Here is a 25,739-nt window from a genome sequence, read left to right on the forward strand (position 1 = left end):
CGGTCACCATGAGTTGGGTTGGCAGTTGTGGTGGTTGTGCTGGTGTTAGTCCAGCCGTTGCCGCGGCATGGGCTGCTGCGGCCGCCGCTGCGTTTGCCGTATTCGGTGGTGATTCACTGGCCGCCAATTCGGCAAGACGTTGTAGGTGCTCCAGCTGTTCGAGCAGCTGCATCTGTTGCGTTGTCGTCTGGACATGTGGTGGTGTGTGAAACGCCGCACCCATTGGCAAATAGTCACAGTCATCGACTTCGATGGTGTTCGAGCGAAAGCGTTCAAAGAAGCCACCCCTGCCGCCGCCGTCGTCGCCGCCACCTAAACGCATTGGCTGACCGACAGCTGTCATGCTGTTCGGTCCAAAATAAGAGCGCCAATTTCGTGGTAAGCTACTGTTACTTTTTTTTTTGGTTGGTTGGAATAGTATTACGATTGCAAATATTTAAGGGGGTGTGGTGGAGGGGCGGACCAGATAATTCATTTTGTGTGTAAACGTGTGAGTGTGTGTGTGTGGGAGGTGTTGTGTATTTTTAAACATTTTCCAACAGAGATAAATTGAGAAGAACCAGCGAGAGAATTGTTTTGCCATTGTTGGAGAAAGTTTAAGAAAAAGTTGTGGTTATTTTCCAAGTGTTTGTGTAGTGAGAAAGAGAGTATGTTGTATATGTGAGAGAGTGTTGGTGTTGTGTTATTGCACACGCAAGGCAAGTACATGCAAAGTAAGTAAGTGGTGGGTGAGTGGCAAGCCAAAACGAAGGAGCAGAGTTGTTGTTATTTGATTGTGAAAATATATTTTGTATAGAAGTTTAGTGAAAGAGAGATAGACAGAGAGAAGGATACAAAGAAGCCAAATGATAAGAAAACGTAATAACACGAAAAATCATAATGAAGAGTAATGATGTCCGTGAGTTGTGTGAACCAAGAGGGAGAGAGAGAGATAGAAATGGAGTGATGGGAAAAAGGGATAATTTTTTTGGGGATATTTGGAATCATGAGAGTAGGGAGCCATGAATTGAGGGAGTAGTTGGTGAGACAGAAGAATGATATGAAAAAAGACATAGTGATGGTTTTCGTTGTTGTTGTGATTGTCGTTCGTAGGCATTTTTTTTTTTGAGAAGCAATTCAAACACAAAATTAAGCGCAGGCGTCATTGAGTCGTTCGTGGTTGTTGTAGTTATTTTGTTGGTGGGTGGGTGGTTGGTTGGTGGTGGTAGTTGAGGTCGTGGTTGAGTAAGGAGTTGAAATCATAGTTGAGCATGTTTTTGGTTGTTGTTTTTTTATCAGTTGATTGTAACAAAAACGTAACACAAAGACAGGAACGAAAAAAGAACAAAGATATAGTAAACATAAAGAAAGTTGGCATGTAGTTGGCTTGTTTTATTTTGTATTTGTTGTTGGTTATTTTTTGTAAATTTTTGATTCGTTTTTCGTTAATTTGCCAGATTTTGTTTTCGAGGTTTTGATTTTGTTTGGTCATACTTTTGGTTTGCTATTGCCAGATTTTTGGGTAGGATATGTTTGATTTTTTTTGTCATATATATTTAATTGTCAGGAGTAGGGAGCGGGGTGAGATGCATATTTTATTCTTATGTTTTAAATTTTTCCCTTGCAAAAAAATTTCCTAATTTTTCGTATTTCACAAAGCTTTCAAAAAAGCAGTTTTTTCAAAAAATGTCCATTTTGTTTTTATCATAAAAAAGCTTTGATTTCAAGTTCATAATATCATTTTGTGTAAAAGCTTTAAGCTTTATTTCATATACCAATAACAAAAGTGAAAAAAGCTTTATTTGAGAGATAGATAGACACACACACACGAGAAAAACCGCGCATTCTTAGTTCTTCGAACTGTCACTACTCACCTGAGTCCACGTGACCCTCTTAACCTTTCCGATTGTGTTGAAAACGAACTCGAGGTCACACTAACCAATGACTCAATATCCGAATCACCAAAATCGCCCATATAATCTTTGTCGGGCGATAGCGAATGTCGTGGTCGCATTCGCGTCTCCATTGAGTGTAGATCACTGTCCGAGAGCCCCGTATAGTGTCGCTCCCAGCCACCACCACCAGTACTACGATATAGTGGTTGATGATGCGGTTGACGTGTGCGATGTCGACCAAAACGACCGTTACCCGAAGATAAACGTTCGTCAAATTCTTGACCCAAACGATCACGTATCATGGCGCTGCGTGATGTTTGGGGGACCTGGAAGAAAGGGGAAAATAGAGAATTTTTTTATAGTTATGCAAATAGGAAAAAAGGGAGATATGTATGTAAAAATTTATAGAAGATAAATAGGGCATCTGTATGTCTTAGGGTCTGTATGTCTCCTATAGAAAAAATAGATTCTAGAGGTCTTCTATAGAAAGAAAGTCTATAGACTGGATACCTTCTAGAGGTATTCTATAGATTGAAGACCTTGAGGAGGTCTCAAATAGGAAGTTTATATTCTATAGACATAGGGCATCTGGGGGTTTTTGAGAGAAGATTAAGTTTTGGTTTGCTTAATGAGGTCTTTTTTGAAAGATACGATTCTAGTGGTCTTCTAGACTGAATATCTTCTGGAGTCTTCTATGGACTGAAGACATTCTAGAGGTATTCTATAGGAAAAAAATCTGGTATAGACAGAAGACCTTCTAAAACCCCGCTAGATGACTTTTTAAGGGTCTCATAGAATAAAGACCTTCTGAGGGTCTTTATAGGCATAAGACCCTATACACAAAAAAAGTCTTCTAGGTAGGCAAGATAATCCGAAGGACTTCTATAGAAATTGTGTAGAGGGTCTATTGAAGTTTTCTTTCTGTTTTTTTTTTTTGATAGAAGAACAGGTTTTTGTTTCTTGTATGAAGAAGAGCTTCGGGAGGTATTTTAGGAAATATAAGAGTCTAGTGGCCATCTAGACTGAATATCTTCTGAAGGTGTTCTATGGCCAGAAGACCTTCTAGAGGCCTTTTATAGGAAGGAGAAAATCTTGTATAGGCAGAGAGGCTTCTGAGGGTCTCTTATAATAAAATCTGATATAAATGGAGGACCTTCTGAGCTTCTCTTATAGAAAAAAGACCATCTATAGGCATAAGACTCTAAAGACATATAAGAGATTCTGAAGGTCTTTTATAAAAAGTGTATCTTCTAGACGGTCTGTTGAGGGTTTTTTGAGAGGTTTCTTGTATAAAGAAAATCTTCATGATACGATTCTAGTGGTCTTCTAGACTGAATCCCTTCTGAAGGTTATCTATGGAAGGTTTTCTCCTTCTGAAGGATTTCTTCTCCCTATAGAAAACCTCTATAGGGAGCTATAGAGGCTTCTATAGGAATAAAAAAAACTTGTGTGGGCAGAGGGCCTGCCAAGGTATCTTACAGAAAGAAGATCTTCTGAAGACCCTCTATAGGCATAATACCCTAAAATCTTCGATATAGAGAAGATATTCTAAAAGTCTTCTATAGCAAGTATATATTTTATCGTGCCTTTTGGGGGTTAATTTTAGACAGGATCCTCTGATGACACAAGATAAGTTCCTTGAGGTTTTCCACGCACAAAAGTCCTTCTGGCGATTTTCTGTAGACAAAAGACATTTTGGAGACCTTGGATAAATATCAGATCTTGTGGAGGTCTTCCACACAATGACGACTTTCAAGAGGTCTCTGTATGCAAAAGAGCTTTGTAGAATTTTTATAGTCATCTTCTATAGACAAAAACTGCAGGTGTTCTTTGTACAGATATTATTTTAGACAGGAAACCTTATACATATATTCTCTATATTGTTTCTAGGAAGAAGTCCCGCTTAAATTATATATTAGGAAAAGACTTTATGTAGAAGACTGAAGATATTCCATTGACAGAAGACCTCTTGATGTATATAGGTAATATATTGAATAAAAGACCTTCGGTAGGATGTCTTCTGTTGATAAACGATTAAGAAGAAGAAGATCGTCTTAAAATACAAGACCCTCTGAATGGCTTATTAAAGACTTTCTATATATGATGATTTAAAAAAATCTGGCCTTTAAAATAACCTATAGAACTCCGTTATCCCGTTTTTAAAAACAAAAAAAAAATCACCTTCATCAGGACTTCCTCTGTAGGCAAACTACCTTCTTCTAAATATAGAAAACCCTCTAGATATCTTCTTACATGGGTCTTATCCGAGACATTTTTGAATAAATGTGATGCTTCAAATAGCTTCAAGACCTCCTCTAATTTTCTGCATAAAAAATAAATTCGTTTATCTCCAAATACCTACCTTTGGCAGTTGTCTCTTTTTCGGTGAACCCGTTGGTGTGGCAGTCGCCGAGCGCGATTGGAAGCGTTGTTGCTGTGATGCCGAGCCAACGACACCACTATCGTACGGCGCAACAATCGATGATGATGTGACACCACTATATGGTGGTATACTACCTATATCGTGTCCCCGATATTCTGGTGGTGACAGGGAACCACGACGTGGACTTGTACTGCGATAATAACCGCTGTGATAGACATCACCGGGTGCCGCCGAATGGCTACGCTGGCTAAGACTCATGCCACCAGGACCGGTCGTTGGGGCACCATTACGACGAAAATAGCCACTGGGAGCACCGGGGGCCTATATTTTATGAAACAAAAAAAGTTTTTGGTTAATTTAGAATTTTTCAAAATAAAAAGGGAGATTTTGTTATTCGTTTTGTTTTTTTAGATTTGAAAAATAAAAGTTTTCAAAATATGTGTAAATATTTTGAAAAATTTAAAAAGAAAATAGTATTTTTTTAGTTAGTATTCAAAAAAATAATAAAATATTGTTATAAACCAAAAACTCCTTTTAGAGAAACCTTAAATAAAAATTTGCATAGATTTTTTTTCAGTTAATTAACTACATTTCAAAGAATATTGAAAATACATGAATGGAAGTAACTTCACACTGAGAAAGAGAAAAATGTAAAAAATAACAGAAACATGGAAAACTTGAAGAAAATATTGCTGTTGTTGTTGTTTTTGGCATAGCAAGGACAATAGCTTTTCATACAGCTGTTTGTTTGGTCTATGGGTTTTTGGAATGAAGTAGTGAAAATGAAACTTTAAAATTATTTGAAATTAAATATTGTTAGTGGAAAAATAGTTCGAAAAAGGTGTAGCAAAAATATGGAATTTTCTGTAGTAGTGGAAAATAAAAGGTATGTACATATGTATATGTTCTTATAATAAAATGTTTAAATGGAGTTTCAAAGTTTAGCAATTTGTAAACTAAAGGACTTATCAAAATGTTCGTTTGTTTTTGGAATTTGCTTCTAACTGAAAAAGACTGTGAGCGGTTAATTTATGTTTCCTTTAAGTAAAAGTTCTAAGTATCTTCCATCCTCGGAAAGTCTACTAAATATCCTATGTAGAGCGTAGATCTACTAAAGATATTTTCTAGGATATTTTCCAGACAGTTCGAAATTTAAGAGGATTATACGACAAGCTTCTAGAGATATTTTATAGAAAGAATAGCTTTAGGAGGTCATTTATAGAATGAAGAGCTACTGGATGGACAGAAAACCTTTTACAGGCTTTATATAGCTGGGAGACGTTCTAGAAGTCTTCTACACAAAGAAGATTTTCTATAGACAAACGATTTTTGCAAGATTTTTATAAAGATATTCTATAGACAAAATTTAGGAGGTCATTTATAGAATGAAATGAATGGATGGACAGAAAACCTTTTACAGGCTTTATATAGCGGGGAGACGTTCTAGAAGTCTTCTACACAAAGAAGATTTTCTATAGACAAACGATTTTTGCAAGATTTTTATAGAGATATTCTATAGACAAAATACCTGCAGATGCCTTATATAGATGACAGACCTACTAAAGGTCTTCTACACAAATAAGATGTTCAAGAAGTTTTCTACTCAAAAGATTTTTGCAGGATTTCTATTTCTATAGAAAGTCCCACAGAATACTTTAAAACAAGCGATATAATGGTAGAAGATCCTCCGAATGTAGCATTCTTACATTATTATGTCGCATTTATGATCCGAATTGGATGAAATTTGGCACAGCTCATTTGTTTGGCCCAAGAACGAACCTTATTGAAATTGGGAAAAATCGGTTCAGATTTAGATATAGCTCCCGTATATATTTTCGTCCCATTTTAGGTATATGGTATACCAAAGTCCCTATATATCTTTCGATTTGCATGAAATTTGGCACAGCGTAATAAATTAGCTCTAGAATGATGTGTGTTAAGTTTCCTGAAAATCGGTCCAAATTCCGATATAGCCCACATATATATTTTCGTCCGATTTTAGGTAAATGGTATACCAAAGTCCCTATATATCTTTCGATTTGCACGAAATTTGGCACAGCGTAATAAATTAGCTCTAGAGTGATGCGTGTTAAGTTTCCTGAAAATCGGTCCAGATTTAGATATAGCTCCCATATATATTTTCGTCCGATTGTATGTCAATGGTGTACCACGAACCCTATATATATTTCGATTTGCACGAAATTTGGCACAGCGTAATGAATTAGCTCTAGAATGATGTCTGCCAAGTTTCCTGAAAATCGGTTCAGATTTAGATATAGCTCCCATATATATTTTCGTCCGATTTTATGTCAATGGCGTACCAAAGTCAATATAAATCTTTCGATTTGCACGAAATTTGGCACAGCGTAATGGATTAGCTCTAGAATGATGTGTGTTAAGTTTCCAGAAAATCGGTACAGATTTAGATATAGCTCCCATATATATTTTCGTCCGATTTTAGGTAAATGGTATACCAAAGTCCCTATATATCTTTCGATTTGCACGAAATTTGGCATAGCGTAATGAATTAGCTCTAGAATGATGTGTGTTAAGTTTCCTGAAAATCGGTACAGATTTAGATATAGCTCCCATATATTTTTTGTCAGATTTAATGTAAATGGTGTACCAAAGTCCCTATATATCATTCGATTTGGACGAAATTCGATAAAAATTCGACGTCTTTTAGGTTTCATCTGTTGGATATGCCGAAAGTGGTGAAGGGTATCATATAGTCAACCCCGTCCGACTTTACTACTTTCCTTACTGGTTTAAATATACGTTGATGGATTAACTATGGATTAAAGATCTACTCTATATAGAACCTCTTTTTAAGACAATCGGTATTTTGATGTAATAATTGTAATGCCTTATAGGGTTTGCATAGGTAGAAAACTTGCCGGAGTTGGTCTGTAGACAGAAGACCTATTGCATTGCGAAGACTTTCAAGAAGTCTTCTATATATATATATATATATATATAGAAGCCCTGCAGATATTCTATAATCATATGACTGTGTATGCCACGGCGAGCTTTTGGAGTTCTTCTATAGGAAAAGGAGATTCCGGATGTTTTTTTATAGAAAGACGACCTATTGCAAGTCTCGTATAGACAAAGGTGAATCTTCAAGAGGACTTATAGAAGCAAAAGATTATTCTACGATTTCCACAGAGATATTCTATAGACATAAGAACTGGCCGTATTCTATAAACATAGGACCCTATACAGATCGCCAGTAGACAGATGGTCTTCTGAAGATTTTTCACAGAGAGGAGACCTGTTTACCTTGTGCAGATTTTAAACCGAAGACGTTCTGAGGGTTTTCTTTAAAAAGAATCTCTTCTGAAGATTTTCTATACAAAAAAAAAAAAAAAAAAAATATCTTCGACTGGCCTGTAAGCAAACGAACTTCGGAAGGTTTTCTAATGATATATGACCCTTTAGATGACCTACTATAAATTGGGTCTTATTATAATACCCTTCACCACACTGTGGTACAGGGTATTATTTCTTTGTGCATATGTTTGTAACAGGCAAAAGGAAACGAGATAGATACATGGTTCCTTTTGAGAATATCCATAGAATCATGAGTGGTAATTTTCGGGAAAACCGGATCCTGGGCGATGTTACCACTGCTAACATGCCGGTCAACTTCGATCATTGTATGTATTCTATGGCTCTTCCATAACTGGATGACATTTCAAGAGTTGTTCTATAGGAGGACTGTAAATGTATTCTTCACATTTACACTAAATCCAAGGAAATATATATGGGAGCTATATCTAAATCTGAACCGATTTTCACGAAACGGACGAAAATATATATGGTAGCTATATTTAAATTTGAACCGATTATCACGAAACTTGACAGACATCACTCTAGGCTCAATTCAGTACGTTATGCACCATTTACATGAAATGGGAAGATACTATATATGGGAGCTATATCTAAATCTGGACCGATTTTCACGAAACTTGCAGATATCATTCTAGGCTCAATTCAGTACTCTATGCCAAATTTCGTGCAAATCGAAAGATATATGTGGACTTTGTTGCGCCATTTACCTGAAATCGGACGAAACTATATATGAGAGCTATATCAAATCTGGACAGATTTTCACGAAACTTGGCAGCCATCATTCTAGGCTCAATTCAGTACTCTATGCCAAATTAAGTGCAAATCGAAAGATATATAGGTAGTTTGGTGCACCATTTACATGAAATCGGAAGATACTATATATGGGAGCTATATCTAAATCTGGACCGATTTTCACGAAACTTGACAGACATCTTTCTAGGCTCAATTCAGTACTCTATGTCAAATTTCGCGCAAATCGAAAGATATATAGGGACTTTGGTGCACCATTTACATGAAATCGGGGGAAACTATATATGAGAGCTATATCTAAATCTAGACCGATTTTCACGAAACTTGGCAGACATCATTCTAGGCTCAATTCAGTACGTTATGCCAAATTTCGTGCAAATCGAAAGATATATAGGAACGTCGGTGCACTATTTACATGAAATCGGGCGAAAATATATATGGGAGCAATATCTAAATCTCGACCAATTTTCACAAAACTTGGCAGATATCATTCTTGGCTCAATTCAGTACTCAATGCCAAATTTTGTGCAAATCGAAAAATATATAGGCAGTTTGGTGCACCATTTACATGAAATCGGACGAAACTATATATGGGAGCTATATCTAAATCTGGACCGATTTTCACGAAACGTGGCAGACATCATTCTAGGCTCAATTCAGTACGTTTGGCCAAATTTAGTGCAAATCGAAAGATATATAGGGACTTTGATGCACCATTTACATAAAATGGGGCGAAACTATATATGGTGGCTATATCTAAATCTTGACCGATTATCACGAATCTTGGCAGACATCATTCTGGACCTAATTCAGTACGTTATGCCAAATTTCGTGCAAATCGAAAGATATATGTGGACTTTGGTGCACCATTTACATTATATCGGACGAAAATATATATATGGGAGCTATATCTAAATCTTGACCGATTTTCACGAAACTTGGCAGACATCATTCTGGGCTCAATTCAGTACGTTATACCAAATTTTGTGAAATTGCAATATATATATATATATATATATAGGACTTTGGTGCACCGTTTACATTAAATCGGACGAAAATATATATGGGAGCTATATCTAAATCTGAACCGATTTTTCCTAATGTCAATAGGGTTCATCCTTGGGCCAAACAAATGAGCTGTGCTAAATTTCATCCAAATCGGATTATAAATGCGACCTGTACTTTGTTTACAATTTAACACCAACAGACGGACAGACGGACATGCATAATTCGACTCAGAAAGCGATTCTATGCATATTCTCAAAAGGAACTATGGGTCTATCTCGATTCCTTTTGCCTGTTACAAACATATGCGCAGTCTGGTGAAGGGTATAAAAAATATTTTTAGTTTTAGTTAAAAAAAATAAACTTAAAAAAATGAAAAACCAAAACTATTAATGGCATGTCAAACCTGATTGTGATAACTTTGTCCAATTCCCGAAACGGTACGATAATCACGAGCTACCATGCCGGCCACTCTTTTGCGACCTTGCGGTGACATATCACGTCTAGAACGACGTTCTTGCAGATCAAGCTGATGTGGGGAGGGGGCAATTTTGTGAGCACGCAGGTAGGGCAATTCAATAATATAATTTTGGATTGGAAATTATTGCAGCAAGAATAGGATCGGATTGAAGTGAAGCAGAGGTGGGGTGAGGGTGGACAAATGACAAATTTTGCATAACATAGAGGAATTGCAGGACAAGTGGACAATTGTTGTAAATATATAGATTTTTTTATAAAAATATTTAAATAAAGTTTTTTTAAAAACAAATAGAAGATATAAAAAAGATAAAAATAGAATAAAAAAGACATTTTGGGGGAATATTTAGTGATAAATATATAAGAAGGGCAAACAAGAGAAAGAGTAAAAATTGTGTGTGTCAAGTTGTTCCTGAGTTGCTTAAGGGTATTGTACTGTGATTTGTGTAAGGATTTTAAATTGTTTTCTTTTATAATATAGTGTTGAAAAGCTACATTTATACAAGCTTAAAGCTTTAGAAATTAAAAATCAAATTTGCGCATATTTTTAAATAATATTAATGATGAAATTATTTCTACAGTACACATATAATTAATAAAATATTTATATATATGCAAACATGCAAAAGTGCTCGAATAATATTTGTATAGAGAAATGTCATAGTTTGTAGATTTTTTTTTTTGATACAGAAAAAAAGTTTCATTACAAATGTGTTCTCCTCGTTGTACGTTCGTTGTTAATATATGTATGTATAATATTTGTTTTATTTTACAATAATATATTTTTTGGTAAAATACTTTTATTGTACAAAACTTATAGTAAATATTTTCTTTTTTTTATCGAGAAATGTATGTCCAGTGGACTTATTTTTTCACAATTAACCTATCTGGTAGTTGTTTCTTTGTTGTTGTTCTTTTTTTTCTTTATTTTGTTAAAGAGTTGTGGTTTTGAGAGAAACAAAATTTTACACAACATTGATCGTTAGGAATAAAAACCAACCAAATAAATTTTTTATTTAACATAAAAACAAAATTTTAAGAAAAATTCCAATCTAATTAGAGAAAAATGATTTAACATGTAAACGAAATGTTTTTTTTTTGATAATTTTCATGATTTTTTGTAAAATTCTGGTGAAATGATCTCAATATAAACAATGAAACAGGCTTAGAAAACATCATGAACGGGACATATCATTTACGAATAATGACAAGATACGATACGAATAAATGGTGAATGGCAAGGATGATAAAGTGCGGAATTTACGAACTTGATTTATATGGATACACATATCCTGGAGTTTAAACATATATCATTCTGGGATGATCCTATGAAACTGTACTCAAAATTGTTGTCTTAAAAACAATGAAATAAGATTCCGATGTATAAAATATACGACAAAATCAAAAGCTAGTCGAACGCATTTCGTCATTTCCCGTAGAATTATTGGAATATAAAAATTACATCAAATGGATATATGTACATGACATATATATTGGAAGTCTGGACTAATATAGTATAATTTAGCAAAAGGGTTTGTTGAGATTATTCGGATATGTTTTCCATTTTGGCAATTTTATTATCATAACTCAACGATTTGCAAGGATATTTCGATTTTAAGATAAGTCATGGTTAAATTACACTGTGCAACCAAAAAAAAATAATTTTCGGGGAATTTAAAAAAAATCTGTAGGGGGGCTAAAAATAGAAGACACGTTTATCGGCATTTTGAAAGTTTACTTCCGGAGGTAACCTAAAAATGAAGGACAGTATTCCCCATTTCTAGCGATTTGAAAATATTCTGAGAGGATTTCTTGAAGCCCTTGCATTTTAAATATATGGTGGCTTTGACAATATTACTGATACGCAAGGAATATTTTCGCCTAATATGTTAACCCTGAAGGGGTCTTTTTGGCTTTTTAGACCAATTTTGCCAACCAAACCAAACCTTTTAAACTAAATTATCGGCAATGTAGTATTTTGAATTATTGCGAAGAAAGTCTCCCTACCAAAAACTGTAAATAATCACCTAAGTTTCGGGGCAGCATCTATTTAACCCCTAATTTGTTTGGTCACGTTGATTTTAGTTGATATTTTGGGGTTTCATTGTTTATAAAATCTTTATACAAAAAATAATCAATATCAGTCCACCTTTTGGTGTAGTACCTGTAGCCATTTTCACAATTTTCAGATAAGTTATTCAACTGACTATATATTTTTGGTTTCCGGTGGATGGCTAATCTCAAAGCCCAGGCATATCTTGGTTCCTCTTTCATCTCAATAGTGGGCACTGACCTCCCCGCAGTGTCACCTGATACTTTCATCGCCCATTGAAATAGTGAGCTGATATGTGCCCGAATTCACCCATAAGAACTATAAAAATAGGTTGAGAATTTGGGTTATATGCCCACACTCGAAAACTCCTCCTACTATGAAAAAGCAACGAAGAAGAAAACCAAACCCCCAATGCAATCATATAAAGGACCACTTGCTCGTGCGCGCGATATTCTGAACAGGCGCAGCCGTCCAAGGCGATATTATTTCCTAGCAGGAAATGAGACGGAAAGGGACAGGCGTAAGTAACTCAGATCTATAATAGCTGTCATGAAACGAGACATGAATTTTGCTGCGGATTTATGGTTGACAGGAGACTAATAGACCTCGTCTTCAAATTTACTCCAATAGATGAGCGATTCGTATAAAAGCGAAAATCTTCTACATCAGTCTTATTTGCGCCTATGCTCCGACGAAAAATAAAGATGCACAGATTAAAGGCATATTTTACGAGTGCCTAGAAACAGCTTATGACAGCTGCCCATGACATTAAAATTCTACTAGATTTTAATGCAAAAATCGGAAGGAAAATATCTCTGGCCCCACCGTTTGAAAATTTCAGCCTACATGAAAGAAACATCCGACAATAGCATGAGGATGATTGACTTCGCGGCAGCAAGAGGAATGGCTAGAGGAATGTACAATGATTGGAACCTCAGCATCCTGTGTCCCGTGCACAAAAAAGGAGACAAGACGATATGTGCCAACTCTAAAGGAATAAGTCTCCTTCTCAGCCCATATAAAGTGATATCCAGCGTGCTGTGTGAACGACTGAAGCCAATGGTCAATGACATTATTGGACCATATCAATGCGGCTTCAGGCCTGGCAAATCCAGCATTGACCAGATTTTCACTCGGCGCCAGATCCGGAAAAAACCCACGAAAAACATATCGACACACGCCGACTTCAAAGCTGCATTCGACAGCCGAATCCGCTCAGAAGTGTTTAAAGCCATGTCAGTGTTCGGCATTCTTGCGAAATTAATACGCCTATGCAGGGTAACTTTGACTGGCACAAGATCAGCAGTTAAAGTCGGAAAGGATCTCTCGGAGCCCTTCATGCCGAACGAAAATTCAGAAAAGTTTGTTGTTTGACCTCTTTAAAATCCTGCTGGAAAAGGTCATGTAAACAGAATGATGTAAACAGAAGTGACACTCAGTACACTAAACAGCACGTAATGGGTCGAAAATTGCGAGCGGTAACAGCCATCTTTGAACGAATTGAGAAGGAGTCTGCCAAAGTGGGACTGGTAGTAAATGGTGTGAAGACCAAGCTGAAGGTATCAAGGCGCAAGACGTCCAGTAGCTCGAAACAACTGTGGAACTTGAAAACCACAGGTAGTGAACGATGTTATATACCCCAATACCGCCATACACAAAAGTAAGAACATCAGCTTTGAAATCCGGAGGTGAATAGTGTTGGCCAACAGAAGGGGAAGGTCCCGAATCCTATGGAAAGATCAAGCCGAAGAGAACATCTCGAAATATATATTTTTTTTAATTGGAAGAGCTGCGCACAAGATCGACGAGACTGAAAATCTTTTTTAAGCTTGGCTTATGGAACAAATTTGCTGTCACAAGCCAACTAAGTAAGTAGTCGTCATAAAAGGTCGAACATAACGAATTTCTACTAGTTTCGGAGATGGCAGATTACCCGTAGGCTATTCTGAAGGCATAAAATGTTATGGTAGAGGTTTACAAATGCGGACCCGATTACAGCTGTTTTTTACACTTTAAAATAGGTTATTTTCAATGAGTGGATGTAATGACAACGATGGAGATGTTAATATGATTTTATGAAAATAAAAAAAAAAACAATTTTTAGTAAAATGTAACACACAGACACACGCACACATTTAGAAGTTTTAGAAAAAAGATTGATATATGCACAAAGCCTTAATTTTTTTTTTGAAGATCAAACTGGTTTTTCTTTTCAACTCTTTTTACAACAGAATTCACAAATTTCCATACAAACAAATTTGTAAATACTAAACAAATAATTGTAAATAAATAGTAGTATTGGTCCTAAATGGGTTAATAGGTATTATTAGTTGGTGAGAAGTGTGTTAATTACTAATACTTTGAGACGTAGGCTATGTTGAGACATATTTTTTGTACATCTATATTTTTGAGAGTTCAATATTCGTTACAAAAAGAGTTAATTGTTCTTTATAAAAAAGAGAATACATTTCTACGACAAATAGTGAGAGAGAGAGAAACAATAGTGTTTTAGAGAGATAGACAGACATATGGTTTGGAGAATTCTTACAACAATTACTCGCATACCAGAGAATTGTAAGGATTTCTTTTTTACAACGAAAAGAGAAGGACAGCGAGAGCAGAGATATTACACACAGGGTGGTTCAAGTGTTAGGCAGACAGAGTTGTTATTTGTTAAATTATAAAGGGGTCGTAGTAGTTAGAGTTGTTGTTAGGTAGTACTAGTAGTAGTTGTTGTTTTTTGGAACTTGTTTGTGAGGTAGTAGTTAGTTTGTTGGTTAGTTTCTGTTTTTCTTTCTTGTAATAAAACTTTTTTTGTTTTGTTGGTTACCTCAGGTGGTGGTGTACTTGCTGAACTACCCATCGATGAAATGCTGGCACCATCTCGCTGTGACTGTAAATCTATTTCAGACATTGTATCCGAATCGCTGTGACGCGATGTTGTACTGGGTGGTGACAAATGATCACTGGGTGTCAATATCACTATGTCCACATCACGGGATGAATCATAAATGCGTAACTATAGATTGAGATTTTTTTGGGTAATTGGGAAAATTTGAAACACAAAAAAAGAAAAACATTAAATGAAACGCGATATGAGGGGAATAGAAAAAAAAACAAAATTATGAGATGTTAATTTTTGTTATTGTGGTGGAAGGAGGGTTTTCATTTTGTATATATTTTTTGTAATGCGTGTGAAATGATAAATTATTTTAAAATATTTTTTGTGGTAAAAATAAAAATATGTTAATTTAATAAGAATTTAGTTCATAAAAATATATTTTTAATATTTCTATTTTTTTCTCACAATCGTAATTTATATTTTCTTTTTTTCGTAAAATTTATTTCCCTTCAAAACCAACTCATTAAAAAAGGGTGTGTTGAAATCTTCAAGGAAGGAAATTGTTGAATACAGTCGAAAAGGGTTATAATAGACAGGGTGACCCGAAATAGGCTTTTAAGGCAAAACATAATATTTAGGAAAAATAAAAGTCTTCATAAATATCACTTCTCATTATAACCATGTTCCACTGTATTTTTCCTTTATTTTTTATGGGAAACAATTTAAAATTTGCCTCAGTGGCATTCCTTAGGCATTTTTTGTTGAATACCACAACGGAAAAATAAAATAATTTATTAGTACTTTTTTTTAATGACAACGGCTCCCTAAGGACCCATAACAAAATTCCTAATCCCTGTGTTATTTTGTTGTTGTTATTGTAATCACTTAACATTTACATTCTGGTTTGTTTTTCTTTTCATATTTTCGTTAACAATTACGTTCGCTAAAACATTTATTTTCACAAAGTATCCAAAAAAAAAAACAGTAGGTTTTCCAAACTCAAAAATAAATATCAAACCCAAAACGAAAAGAAAAATTACAAATAAAAAAAATATTTATGTCGTTTGTGAACATACGAGATATGAGGTATCCTGGTGTGGTTGTAATTTATACCAATCCGCTTCATCATCCAATGAATGATGGGCCAAATCAATAACCACTTCGCCAATAAAGTCATTAGCACCGTAACGCACGTAATCCCATAGAGTGACCTATACAATTTTGTTGTTGTTGCGGCGAGTATTTTAAAGTAAAAAAAAAGTTTCGAAATTTTAATAAAGTTCTGGCTAGCCTTTAGCAGATTGTTTCGTTGTTGGTGTTATATGGCTTAAACATTACCTCTAAATATCTGCCGGCTAAATCGCAACGCCTCAAACCACTGTAAATAAATGTTTGACCCCAACGCGGTTCACAGGTACTGGCTAATGTTTTCGTGCGTCTTTTGGATTTTGTACCACGATCGGGTAAAAGGAACACCTGTAAGGAAAAGAGAGAGACAGAGGGAGATAAAAGGAAAGAACGATAAGAATTTTTTTTCACAATGGTCCTCAGCAGACCTGACGAGTTTTTTTTATGTAAAAAAGGAGATTCTCAAATAATCTGACGCAGATTTTTTGTTCAGAAACAAAAATTGTAAAATAGTGTTCTCTTCAGGGGAGCCTGCAGTTGTTTTTTTTTATAAAGCATAATGTGATTCTATGGGATCCTGACTTTTTTCCATAGAAAAATTTATGAGTAGGGGGCCTGCTATTTTTTTTTTTTTTTCATAAAAATGTAAACACGAACAGTTATGACCAATCTTCACGAAATTTTGCATGTAGGATTATAATTATTATTTTTGAAATGGACCAAATACTAATTTTTTGTCGGTTTTTCTGGTCGCTCCAGAGGCCGCAATAATGTCCCGAACATCGTGAAATTTTGCATGGAGAATGGGATCGGGCCAAAGAATAAGCATGCCTGTTTTGATAAAGATTGGTCAATATTTAGCGGGTCAAATGGACCCTGACTTTTGTGTGAAAAATGACAAAATTTGTATTCTAAAGCGGGGACCGAGAAGTTGATATTATATCAAAGAGGAGTGGTTGTATTGTTGTATGTGCTCGGATGTGGGAGTTACACCTAAATATTTACTGGTATCTCCGTATCCGGTAACCCATTATCACTCAGGGGTCGCTGATCACTTTGAAATGTTCCATAAGGTTCCAGTTATGGTCAAGGACAAGGCCTATAATTTTCGCTGATGATCAGATAATATTTTTGGAATGAAGTGGACCGAAAACTTGAGTCGATATATAGACCACAAATGAAAGCCGAACATCACAACACAACTCACGGTGAAGGGAATCTGGACAATAACTTTGAATACTCGTAATATTCGGAAAATATGTCAGTGTGAGGAAGAGGTGCTGTTTACCTTTAATCAGAGAGGATGCCAATATCACGAAATATTGCCCAGGCTCGGAATAAAAATCCGCAGAACTATATATAAACTACCGCAGTTTTTTTTGTTAGTACAAGTCATAAAAATGACGAACTGACGATTATTATTATAATTATTATTTTTATAGAAGGGCCTACGTATTTCGTACAATATTGTTCTCTTCAGGGGACCTGAAAATGTTTTTTTTTCTTATAAAAATGGGTTCTCAGGGGTCCTGACAATATTTCCATAGAAAAAGTGATGAGTAAGGGTATGGGTTTAGAAAAAGGGTCGACTTTTTTAAACTTGTCCTCAGGAGACACGACGATTTTTTTGTTATAGAAGTCCTCAGCTGGGCCCAAGTATTTCCTTCTATATGAAAATAGGTTGTAATAGAATCTGTGAAAAAGGGTTATTCTCACAGATTTTTTCTGTATATAAAAAAGAGGTCCTGAAATAATGAGATACGATTTCATTCTATAGAAGAAAGAGGCTTTCAGAAGATCTGGCGAACATTAAAAAAAAATAGTTCTCATCATTGCTTCTGGCGAATTATTTTCTGTAAAAAAAGGTAATCCTGAGGATTTTTAATCAAAAAAAAAAAAAAAAATCCTTCCCACACCTGACAATTTTTTATAAAAAAAATTCTCGGAGAATCGGACTGATTTTTTATAGAAAAAAATCGTCTCGACATGACCTTTTTCTATGAAAAATATAATCCTCAGAGGACTTGACTTCTAAGACCTGGCAATTTTTTTCCTATAGAAAAAATAAATTCTCAAAATGCCTGACCTGATTTTTTCTATAAAAAAGACCTGCCCTAATTTTGCTCTAAAGAAACAAGAGAATCATCCGAGGATATTTTGCTATAATAAAAATAATCTTCAGGAGACCTGCCGACGGTAATCCGTAGGGAACCTGACAACGTTTTTTTCCAGGGACCAGACAATGAGAACCACCGTTTTGCCATTCCTATACAAAAAAAGGTGATCAACAGGGGATCCTTTTTGTTCTAAAGAAAAAGTGGAGATGCTCAGGAGATTTTTTTTGGAAAAGAAGAAGACGAATCGTAGACGTAATCCTAAGGGGACATAAGGATTACCTGACGAAGATAATCAGGAGACTTGACGACGATATTTTTCTATAGGACAAAAAGGCAATACCCTACAGACTTGCCGTCGATTTTTATACCCTTCACCACACTGTGGTACAGGGTATTATGTCTTTGTGCATATGTTTGTAACAGGCAAAAGGAAACGAGATAGACACATGGTTCCTTTTAAGAATATGCATAGAATCACTTTCTAAGTCGATTTATGCATGTCTGTCCGTCTGTCTGTCCATGTATATAGAATAAAATAATAAGCATATAATCCTCAGAGGATCTGACGAATTTTTTCTATAGAAAAAAGGCAATCCACAGGGGACCTTACGACGTTTTTTTTTCTATAGAAAAAGGATACATCTCTGGGACCTGATGAATACAAAAATAATCCTCAGAGGACTTGATAAAAAAAGGCAATCCTCAGGTGACCTTACGACGATTTTTTTCTACAGAAAAAGGCAATCCTCAGATGATCTTACAGTGATCGTTTTCTATGGAAAAAAAGGAATCCTAAGGGGACCTTACGGCGATTGTTTTCTATGGAAAAAAGGGGATCGTAAGGGGACCAGACGACGATTTTTTTGATAGAAAAGATGCAATGTTCAGAAGACCTTACGGCGATTGTTTTCTATGGAAAAAAGGGAATCCTAAGGAGACCTGACGACGATTTTTTTATAGGAAGAAAGGCAAGCCTAAGAGGACCTTACGACGATTTTTTTTCATAGAAAAAAGGCAATCCTCCGGGGACATAACGTCGATTTTTCTTCTATAGGAATAAGGGCAACCCTCAGGGGACCTTTCGACGATTTTTTTTATAGGAAGAAAGGCAATCCTTAAAGGACCTGACAATTTTTTTTCTGTAGATAAAGTAGTTACCAGGGGACCTGGCAATTTTGTAGATGTAGATAAAGTAATTCGGTGTCATTTGTACGACGATTTTTTCTACAGGAAAAAGTGATATTACAGGGATTCGTTTGTTTGGACAATAGAATGATGCTCTGTAGAAAAAATGTGATCCTGTGGTGACCTGACGATGAGGACCATCTTATGTTCGTTTCTATACAAAAAAGGAGATCCTCGGGAGGCCTGAAAATTTTTGTGATGATGAATTTTGTTCTATAGAAAACTTGCGAACGTCAGGGGATCTGAGAAAGAGAGAAAAACAAACAAAATTCCACATTACTTACTTTTGCATAAGGATTTCTGGCTGCACCAGTTTGACGCAACGTCAAACCGCTGGCACAAACAATCGTTACAATCAACTGTAATGACGTTTGATCGTAGCCCAATTTCATCTGGAGTTCACCTTCAATGTGTGCGGGTATGGGTCCAACCATAGCTCCTGCCAGTGAGGCGTGATGCGGCGGCAGCTGCTGCTGTTGCAGATGGTGTGGTAACGTCTGCTGCTGCTGTTGTTGTTGTAAAAGGAGGAGTTGTTGCTGTTGTTGATGTGGTTGGTTGTGTGGTCCCAAACCTGAGCCATATGTATACGGCGAATGCGATGACGGTGGTGGTATTTGATGGCAATGATGGTGATGATGATGGCCCGCCGTCGTAGTTGCTGCTCCGCCTTGAATCGATGATGCTGACGTAGGTGGTGCTGTCGGTGGTCGATGCGGTGGTGCTGTGTGGGATGTGTGACTACTGCTACCGCTGCTGCAACTACTGACCGATTGATTGCTGCTAGTGCTGGCGGCACTCGAAAAGTGTTTTGGTCCCAAACGTTGTTGAGCTGCTGCTGCTGCCGATGTTGTTGAGCCTGTCTCGTAGCAACGTACATTCGCACTATGTCTTAGATTAAGTACGCCGCCGCCGCCACTACTACTACCGCCACTACTGTTGTTGGCATGAAAATCGGGTGATCCAGGCGAGGTTATAAGTACACTCGGCTTATCACGATGAACTTCTATATCATCAACTAAGGGTGCTGGTTGGTTTGATTGGTTGGTGATGTTGTGGCAGATGGTGAGGTAATGATGTGGAGTTTGGTTGGTATTCAACGTTGCACAATGGTGAATTTTGGCAAAAGGAAAAAAGACGAATAAAATATAGTGGGATATTAATTTTTGTTTTGTTTTGAAATTAGCTAAACTAAATACATGTGTACTAAAATAAAAATAACTACTATTTATGTATGTATTGTGTACTCTAACTGAATATTTATTATATTCAATAGGTGCCAGTATTTGAGATTTTGTTTTGAGGCATTTATATATCTCGTTCGAATATTTTTTTCTTCATCAGCTGTGGCAATTTTTTCTGTTTTTTTTCAATAAAAAATGACATAAATCTCCCCCAAAAGTCCCCCTAATTCTGAATTCTTGCGTATTCCAGTAATTGAGTAATAATCATAGTTTCTATATATGAAATATTTTTGATTAAATGTTTATATGAAATAGGTTGGATGATAACATTATTCGAATATGTGAAAAAATGTAGGAACGACTTTTATGTCATTGGGTAATGAGGATAATATTTTTATATAATTTTATATAATGCCGGACAACATAATTGTGTAGGGAATAATTAAGAAAAATGTTTTTTTACACCAGGCCGGAATCGAGGCAGAAATTTTTTCCCTGGCCGAAGTGAGAGAGTACTTTGTGGTGTCTAAAATTAACATAATATAATTTTTCATCACATATTTGGATACAGAATCCGACGTTCACTTTGGCTACAGTAGCTCGACTCTGAAGTCTTTTTCTATCACTTAAATAGAAATCGAATGCTGGCTGAAGTCTTTTTCTATCACTTAAATAGAATCGAAGTCGACTGTCTGGAACACACTCGTTCATTGGAACTATTCCAAACAAACTATCGGAATTAAGTACAGCTCCTTAGTTAGTAGACTTTCTTCAGTATATCTAGTTCCTTTTTCTGTTCTTGTTCTTTTAATTCTATATTTATACCCTACACAACTATGTTGTCAGGGTATTATAGCTTTGTGCAGCCCCTTTAAGTATACCGATCGTCATATCTCGACTAGCTGAGTCGATCTAGACATGTGTGTCCGTCCGTCTGTCCATTATATTTTGTAAACACGGTACATGCCACAGTTATGGACCAATCTTCACGAAATTTTGCATGTAGGATGGGTTCTGGCCAATGAAGACCCCTATTGTTTTTGGTAAAGATCGGTTAATATCAAGGGGATGAAATGGACCAAATACTTAATTGTTATCGTTTTTTTCTGGTCGCTCTTGATGCCGCAATTATGACCCAAACATCGTGAATTTTTACATAGAGAAGGGGATCGGGCCAAAGTATAAGCATGCCTGTTTTGATATGGATAGGTCAATATTTAGCGGATCAAATGGACCCTGACTTTTGTGTGAAAAATTACAAAATTTGTATTGTATAGCATATTGATTCACCCCTGAAGGACATAGACCCGAAAAGTTGTTGGTATATCCAAGGGCAGTGGTTGACCTTTAAATTGATATCAATTATATGTTCGTATGTACCCATATGTGGGAGTTACACTTAAATATTTACAGGTGCTTATGTATTCAGATATTATTTAGTAACCCTTTACCACACTAGCGGGCGGATAAATAGCGCTGATCGCTTTAAAATGTTCCATGAAGTTCCAGTTATGGTCACGGATAACGCCTATAATTTTCGGTGACGATCAGTGGACCGAAAACTTAATTTTCGGTCCACATCATCTTTAGGCTCCAATAGGAACAAGAAGATCACAACACAAGGGAAGGGAATCTGGGCAAGTAATTAGAAGGGCTGTACTGAACATTAGTAATAATTGTCTGCCTCTAGTTGGTCCTGATGGTTCAAATATCGCGAAATATTGCCCAATATTGCTCAGAATATAGATCCACAGAAAGTTAGTTTTTCGTGGAAGTTGTGTAGGATATCATATGGTCGGCCCCGTCCGACTATACTGCTCCGCTCACAGGTTTTTATTATTTCTCGTTAATTTTTCAGTGGTGGTTTTCCCTTTTGTACCCACAAACGAATCAATACGGAACTCTCTGAAATATGTGATAAAAACATCGTTTAAAGGGAGAGAGATTCAAACGAACTATCAAGGGGTCACAACTCTATGAAGCGAAGGAACTAGTTCCTTTCTATAAAAGGAATGAGAAATATCGATCCGCTCCCTGAACCATTTTAGGAAAAAACTAAGAATATTAGCACTGTACTTAATATAGAGCGATACTATTTATAAACAGTTTTTTTTTTTGAAAATTTATAACTCGAATTACCAATTAACGATTGAATTAATGAACATAGTAATTCATTTTGATCCAGTTTTCTTTTAATTAATCGGGTTCCTTTTGATCTAATCGTTCATTTAGATCTTTCCATTCATTGCTCTAATTAGCAATGAACGATTGAACTAAATGAATGTACTAGTTCCCTTTGCGAAGCGAGAGGTTTGAGTCGTTTCGAAACGAACTAGGTCAAATGAAGTATTCAGCAAAAGGAGCGATCGGTACCTTGGGCCCGTTCTTTCGTTACTCTTGCTAATTTTGCTCCAGTCGTTAATTTTGCCCTCGTTTACGAGCTTCCTTTTGATCAAATCGTTAATCTTGATATTTTCGTTCATTTTGCAGAGCGAGAGATTTGAGTCATTTCGAAATGAACTAGTTCAAATGAAGTTATCAGTGAACGATTGGACTAACATGAATTATAAAACTAAATGTATGGAACCGGAACAAAACCCTCGGAAAATATTCATTAATCTGTATCATATGATACTGACAACATATTTTGAACAGATATATATGAGTTCATCAGTGCAGTAACGGTTTTATGTGCCCTCTTCTCTTGGCTGTAATGTATACTGGGCCTTCTGTTGACAAACTTCTAGAACAATGATTTTAACCATTAATTTTATGTAGACTTGAATCATTCTGCAAGCAAAAAGAACTATTGGAACTAGACCCGGTTCATTCGTTCGTCTAGTTCATTTTGCTTCAGTCGTTCCTTTTTGCCTCGTTCACTTAGTTCCTTTCGATTCATTAATCAGTATCATATGATACTGACAACATATTTTGAAGAGCTATATATGAGTCCATCTGTACAGTAACGGTTTTATGTGCCCTCTTCTCTTGGCTGTACTGTAGACTGGGCATTCTGTTGACAAACTTCTATAACAAAGATTTTAACCATTAATTTTATGTAGACTTGAATTGATCTGCAAGCAAAAATAACTATTGGAACTAGACCCGGTTCATTCGTTCGTCTGGTTAATTTTTCTTCAATCGTTCCTTTTTTGCCTCGTTCACTTAGATGTTTTTAATTCAATCGTTCATCTAGATCTTCCCGTTCACTGACTCAATTAAAGTGATTGAAATAAAAGAAAGTAAATGAAACTATAGAACCCTTTTCGAAGCGAACCGCTTCAAGAACAAAATTGACCAAAATTTTGTAATTGAACTTAATGGAACTATATAACCTTTTGCAAAGCGAACCGCTTCTGGATTGAGGTTTCAATGAACAAATCAATGTTCAATTGGAATTTAAATTATCTCAAGATATTTGGATGTCAGTAATCGAATCGTTTTAATTTTGTTTTTAAATTACTTCAGGTTTGAACGCAGATAATACATGTAGGTATTCGTAGCATTATGTTTTCTAGTGTAGTACGTATTTAAGGTGATAAAGCATGGTTTTCACAAACGATTCAGAAAAAAATCAAAAAATAGATAAAGACGATGAAATTTGATATACACTGTATATAAAGTGTATATAATTTAGATAAAATATTGAATTTTTTCTTTGAATGCAATTTTCAAGAATTTCCCTCCGATACATAACCCGTTTGCCATTCTTAACCCCCATACTCTTTTAAACACACACATACACACATTATCATTATTATATCACACACAGACACATATATTTAAATACCTTTTCGTTGAACATAACGGCCGCCGCTGCTGACCACAGCACTACCGGCTATGTAACTAGCCAGGGTACTGCTTGGTACTTTACGTATTGACGGCGTAACCGTTGACGAGACCGTCGTTGCATTAATCGAATTTGGCACTGAAGTGGAGGACAGATTGCCGCCGATGGCCGAGGCGGCCGCTGTTGTTGACGCTGACGATGTGGAAGCATTAATGGGCCGTGAGACCACCAATTCAACTTGGGCATCCAAACGGCTTTCATCAATAATATCATAGACTTCGTCGGCGGTTTTATTTTGTAAAATATGGCCATTCCATTTGACAATTTCATCGCCTATGCCATGCGAAAGTTGCAGATGAGTCGGTTGATACGTGCAATGCGTCGGGGTAGCATTTATTGAATGTGGAGGGAAGGGATGAGAAAAAAAAAATAATAGAAAACATTTTTTCGTTTAGGACTTGTGCTGTTGCTTTGCCAGTTGTTGTTTGTGTTGACATTACCTGGTTGTATGTGACCCTCAGTATCGGCCACCGAGCCACGTTTAACTTTCTCCACAATGGCACCATAATTTACAGCCGCAGCAGCACCACCGCCAACACCATCTCCATTATTACCACCAGCAACGCCAACGGCTTGACTATTATTAGCATATGGTAAAGGTTGGCCACCCAGAACTTTTAAGCCTAAAATATCTTCGCCATCATAGTATTTTCTTAATATCATATGACCAATCATGCGAGCATTATCCGCCGATATTTGCCAATTCACCGGTTGCTATATATATTCGTTTTGTTTTCGGTTTTGGGGCGAGGAGTGGGAGGTGCACAAAGTATTTTTTTGAATTTTTGGTTGGTCGATGATGGGAACGAATTTTTGGTTTTTGGGGAATTCGGGGGGTCATAGATGAAATTGCAAAAGTGCATAATTTTTTTTTTTGCAATTTGTTTTTTTTATAAAATACATATTTGGGAGGGGGAATATGATAAATTTTGATTATAAATATGTTGTTGACAAAGACGCTTTGGTTGCTTTTTTATTATTATTTTTTTTTCTTAAAATTAAAAACAAAACCATAACATAATTTAAATCACAAAAAAATATAGTCTTCACAGGGTTAGTAAATCCTTGCAAAATTAAAACATTAAATAAAAAAAATATTTTTTATACACAAGTCGAACTTAGTTTTGGTAGAGATAGCTGGTAGATTCATTAACATTATAGCTGTAATTTTTTCTTCCAGTTGATAGGTATATAGAAAACAAAGCTTAATCTAGAGTAAAGTTTTTTTGTTTCCAGGCTTACACCAAGAAAGTTGTAATTGTTGTTTTTATAAATTTTATGAAATATTCAGTTAAACAAACGCACATCTTTGGCAGAGAACACATACGTAGTTGAAACTTTTTTTATTGTTTACAAAAGACATTAAATTGAAAAATATCAATATATGAGCCATGAATTTTATGTGCAGTGAAAAAATTATGAAATATCGAAAAATAAATTTTAAATAATCATGCAAAAATGGTGAATGGAATTAAATTATTTTAAATTGTTAATCGGATCTCGAATTTTAAAAATATATTTACAATTTTCATAGACTGAA

General features: G+C 35.8%; 1 protein-coding gene across 3 annotated transcripts in view; it reads right to left on the minus strand.

Moving 5' to 3' along the window:
• The window catches only part of LOC133326591 (regulating synaptic membrane exocytosis protein 1-like), an 81,989-nt gene that overhangs the window by 39,833 nt on the left and 16,417 nt on the right, over positions 1-25,739 (minus strand). Inside the window, exons 1-5 of one of the 3 annotated variants that reach the window (XM_061535223.1) lie at positions 19,453-19,621; positions 16,077-16,214; positions 15,815-15,949; positions 4,237-4,578; positions 1,854-2,200 (exon numbers count right to left, since the gene is read on the minus strand). In XM_061535223.1, coding sequence (XP_061391207.1) covers positions 1,854-2,200; positions 4,237-4,578; positions 15,815-15,949; positions 16,077-16,214; positions 19,453-19,602 — 1,112 coding nt within the window. In that variant the 5' untranslated portion in view covers positions 19,603-19,621. Of the gene's footprint in view, positions 1-1,853; positions 2,201-4,236; positions 4,579-14,726; positions 14,926-15,814; positions 15,950-16,076; positions 16,215-19,452; positions 19,622-25,739 lie in introns of those variants that run through there. The other 2 variants (XM_061535231.1, XM_061535238.1) reach the window with 2 other exon arrangements.

This window comes from Musca vetustissima, unplaced genomic scaffold (genome assembly GCF_032173495.1).
Source record: "Musca vetustissima isolate MV318-11 ecotype Yass unplaced genomic scaffold, APGP_CSIRO_Mvet_v1 utg55918, whole genome shotgun sequence".
NCBI classification, from domain to species: Eukaryota; Metazoa; Arthropoda; class Insecta; order Diptera; family Muscidae; genus Musca; species Musca vetustissima.